This window comes from Olea europaea, unplaced genomic scaffold, assembly GCF_002742605.1.
Source record: "Olea europaea var. sylvestris unplaced genomic scaffold, O_europaea_v1 scaffold3781, whole genome shotgun sequence".
NCBI classification, from domain to species: Eukaryota; Viridiplantae; Streptophyta; class Magnoliopsida; order Lamiales; family Oleaceae; genus Olea; species Olea europaea.
In genome coordinates this window covers 13023-16071 of record NW_019257194.1, presented here as the reverse complement: position 1 = coordinate 16071, position 3049 = coordinate 13023, and the positions used below count along the sequence as shown (strand labels likewise).

The window sequence follows — 3049 nt, the reverse complement described above, 5'->3', positions numbered from 1 at the left end:
GGACATTTAGAATTTGACATCAATGAAACTGGTACAAGCCCGTGTGACCGATTCTATGTTGCAAAATCTGGTTCTCGAAAATCCACTCCGAAGAGAGTTACTGGTAGGAGAATATTCTGCAGTCCAAAATTTGCTTATATCTTCCCAAAAGCATAAATATTTTGGCTTCTTAAAGTGAAAAGGACTGGTTCAGGTCAAAATGGATGCTCCAAGTATAACAAAATTATGGAAGAATGCAAACTTTTTCATTAGTTATATCATCATCTCCATTTGTAACTTATTTTTCTTTCTTAAAATTGTTTAATACTGTCTGAACTTTCTTACCAAGCATGCTGTGGATGTTTTAAAACCATAATTGTGTTTCCTTATTCATTCTGAATTCCGTTAGGTTTTGAAATCTCAGAATTCCATCCAACAATTCAGATTGCTACATTTAAATTGTAAATTCAACTGTGACCCCCTGGTTGTGTACATATTCAGGAGGAGTTTATTTTATTCATCAAAGAAGAACAAGATATATTTACAAAAGTTAAAGATGAAAAACTATCATTCTCACTCAACTACAAGAAAGAAATCAACAAGTTGATGCAATGGCCTCCAGAAGGGCTAAAATGAATTGCATTTGGTTTGCCTCGTCAATTCTAGAGAAGGGCGGGAGATGAACAAACAGACAGTTATGGCCTTTCTGTTCTGCATACCGGAGGGAGTGATAGTACACAAAGTTGCATACAAAACGACCTGCATCGTTGGATATTGTCACATCAAATCCCTTCCTTCTCAACAACTCTTGGATTGCCTCAATAGGGCAAGATGTCTACGGAAAACCGATAGATAAATGTTAGTGCATACATGAAGACTGAAGCCATACAGAGTATGGCTGATAAGCAGTAGTAGACTTTACTTGACATTATTGTGAACAAAATTTTCTTATTTAATTGTCTTGTACTCTCTAATTTTCTTGGCAAACATGATAGCCGGGTATTCAAATTCAAGGTATATCATGATTCAGCAAATTTTCAAATTTGAACTAGTAGAAAAATGAAAAATCAAAGTCGAGAAAAGGATCTATTACCCTTCTTATCTGATGTATTCCTCCATCTCCAAGAATTATAGGCAGTTGCTGAAAAACCAAATCGAATTCAGACAAACTGTATTAGTTACCTTATAAAGCAAAAGTTAGCAAAAACCTACCTGAGGTTGCCACCCGAGCTCATCAGGACAACAAAAACTGGCTTCATTTACTGCCTGACGCTCAATGGAAAAATTCAGTCCCCCATTATTCACGCCCAGATGAAGCTGAAATTAAAAACGATGATAATACTCGATTTATAGCCGGGTATTCAAATTCAAGGTATATCATGATTCAGCAAATTTTCAAATTTGAACTAGTAGAAAAATGAAAAATCAAAGTCTAGAAAAGGATCTATTACCCTTCTTATCTGATGTATTCCTCCATCTCCAAGAATTATAGGCAGTTGCTGAAAAACCAAATCGAATTCAGACAAACTGTATTAGTTACCTTATAAAGCAAAAGTTAGCAAAAACTTACCTGAGGTTGCCACCCGAGCTCATCAGGACAACAAAAACTGGCTTCATTTACTGCCTGACGCTCAATGGAAAAATTCAGTCCCCCATTATTCACGCCCAGATGAAGCTGAAATTAGAAACGATGATAATACTCGATTAGAAACCAAAAAAATCCCAATATTTCTCTCCATCGATCTTGTTATTGAATAATAATTTGAATTTAGTGCAAGAGGTGAATTTTCAAACTCACCCATACAATCTTTTCGTTGTCAAGACGGGATCCTGTCGATATCCCGGACTGCATGACCTTGTAAAAGGTGGAAATTGCGCCATCTCCGGCAGTTTCAAGAACCATGCAAATTCTCAAATTAATACCAGGAGGCAGTAATCCTGCGGTAGCCACATAATTCCTCAAATTATTTACTATTGTCTCAGTTGGATTCTCCGCAACTCCCTCAAATTTCTTAAATCCAGTTACATTAATAATGACAGATTTTCGCCCCTCTGATCCCATCTTTTTCTGGTTTGATTTCCTATTTGCAACAAAGGTTAAAATGATTAGCTGCTGAGTCAAAACTTATTGAATGAATTATTAATTTCAACTACTAAACACTTTGATTCAACAGCTATATTAAACTAACTGCAGAATGAGCAAACTGCAGAATGAGCAAAAATAAGAAATCATCCAATACGGTTCTGGGATGTTCGGTAGAAAATATTGGATAGCACTTGACAGTATCAAAGAAGATGTGAGTCGTGTCTAGTGCTGGATAGCAACCATAAACTTCAGACATATCAAATATATGAAGGATAATCAAAACAAAGACACAACAAGAAATGAATGATTCTTCGTATCATATGAATCAAAATTCTACATCAATTAACATTCAAGAATCATCCAAACCTGCATGAACATGTGAAAATGTGGAAATGATAGTCAAACACAGAAAATTTACCTTAATTTTTCCTATTCTGTTGCTCTTAGATTTCAGCGTTTAGGAGTGGAATTCAAGAGTTGGTGACGCTGCGGCTGATGTTTTCAATGGGAATCATAAAGAAAATGCCCAATTATAATCTTTAAATTACAATTAGACCATTTTCTTCTCTTACTTCGCAATGTTTGTCATTTTCTTTCGGTCCAAATTACAACAGTAACAGCTTTTGGCATTTTTAGCAGTCGGCAGCATAAATGGTGTGAATGCATTGCACTTTGTTAAGAGAAAAACAATGAAGAGATAATCCTTAGGAAAATTTACAAACAAACTGCATCATCTTTCTTTTGATATTATCCCCAAACTCTCCTTTTTGTTTTATCTGTTGGAGGATTTATTTTATTATTATTATTATTATTATTTTTATTTTTTTTTGTGGGAGATGGGGGAGGAGGGCGTGATGAAATCTTTTATACTCTTGAAATGCAATGAATAGGAGTGTGCTATTGCTGAGTTCTCAAATTCACTGGTATACTTGAATGCAAACAATTGCTTGAGAAATAAATCTAAATGTATGTTTGGGGCACCGC

At 35.2% G+C, this 3049-nt stretch overlaps 1 protein-coding gene across 3 annotated transcripts; it reads right to left on the bottom strand.

Moving 5' to 3' along the window:
* Nucleotides 1-432: 432 nt before the first annotated feature.
* On the bottom strand, nt 433-2592 carry LOC111386915 (pyrrolidone-carboxylate peptidase 1-like). Of its 3 annotated transcripts, none has more exons than XM_023011419.1 (5): nt 2484-2592; nt 1778-2060; nt 1550-1654; nt 1431-1478; nt 433-814 (listed from the first exon to the last, which is right to left on the bottom strand). In XM_023011419.1, exons 2-5 carry the CDS (start codon nt 2039-2041, stop codon nt 575-577), a joined length of 657 nt encoding a protein of 218 aa, XP_022867187.1. In that variant the 5' UTR covers nt 2042-2060; nt 2484-2592; the 3' UTR covers nt 433-574. The 3 variants fall into 3 exon arrangements, 2 of the variants coding, with proteins under 2 accessions (XP_022867187.1, XP_022867186.1); XM_023011418.1 differs by lacking the exon at nt 1431-1478 and adding an exon at nt 1073-1120; XR_002701337.1 differs by lacking the exons at nt 1431-1478; nt 1550-1654; nt 1778-2060; nt 2484-2592 and adding exons at nt 1073-1120; nt 1192-1320.
* Between the last annotated feature and the right edge of the window lie 457 nt (nt 2593-3049).

What these genes read in the sequence shown, in the direction of transcription:
- LOC111386915 (XM_023011419.1), bottom strand. Translation starts at nt 2,041, where the DNA reads ATGGGATCAGAGGGGCGAAAATCTGTCATTATTAATGTAACTGGATTT. An exon ending in AGCTCGGGTGGCAACCTCAG is followed by an intron (nt 1,479 to 1,549) that starts GTAAGTTTTTGC and finishes TTGGTTTTTCAG; the next exon opens with CAACTGCCTATAATTCTTGG. An exon ending in GAATACATCAGATAAGAAGG is followed by an intron (nt 815 to 1,430) that starts GTAATAGATCCT and finishes GGTTTTCCGTAG; the next exon opens with ACATCTTGCCCTATTGAGGC.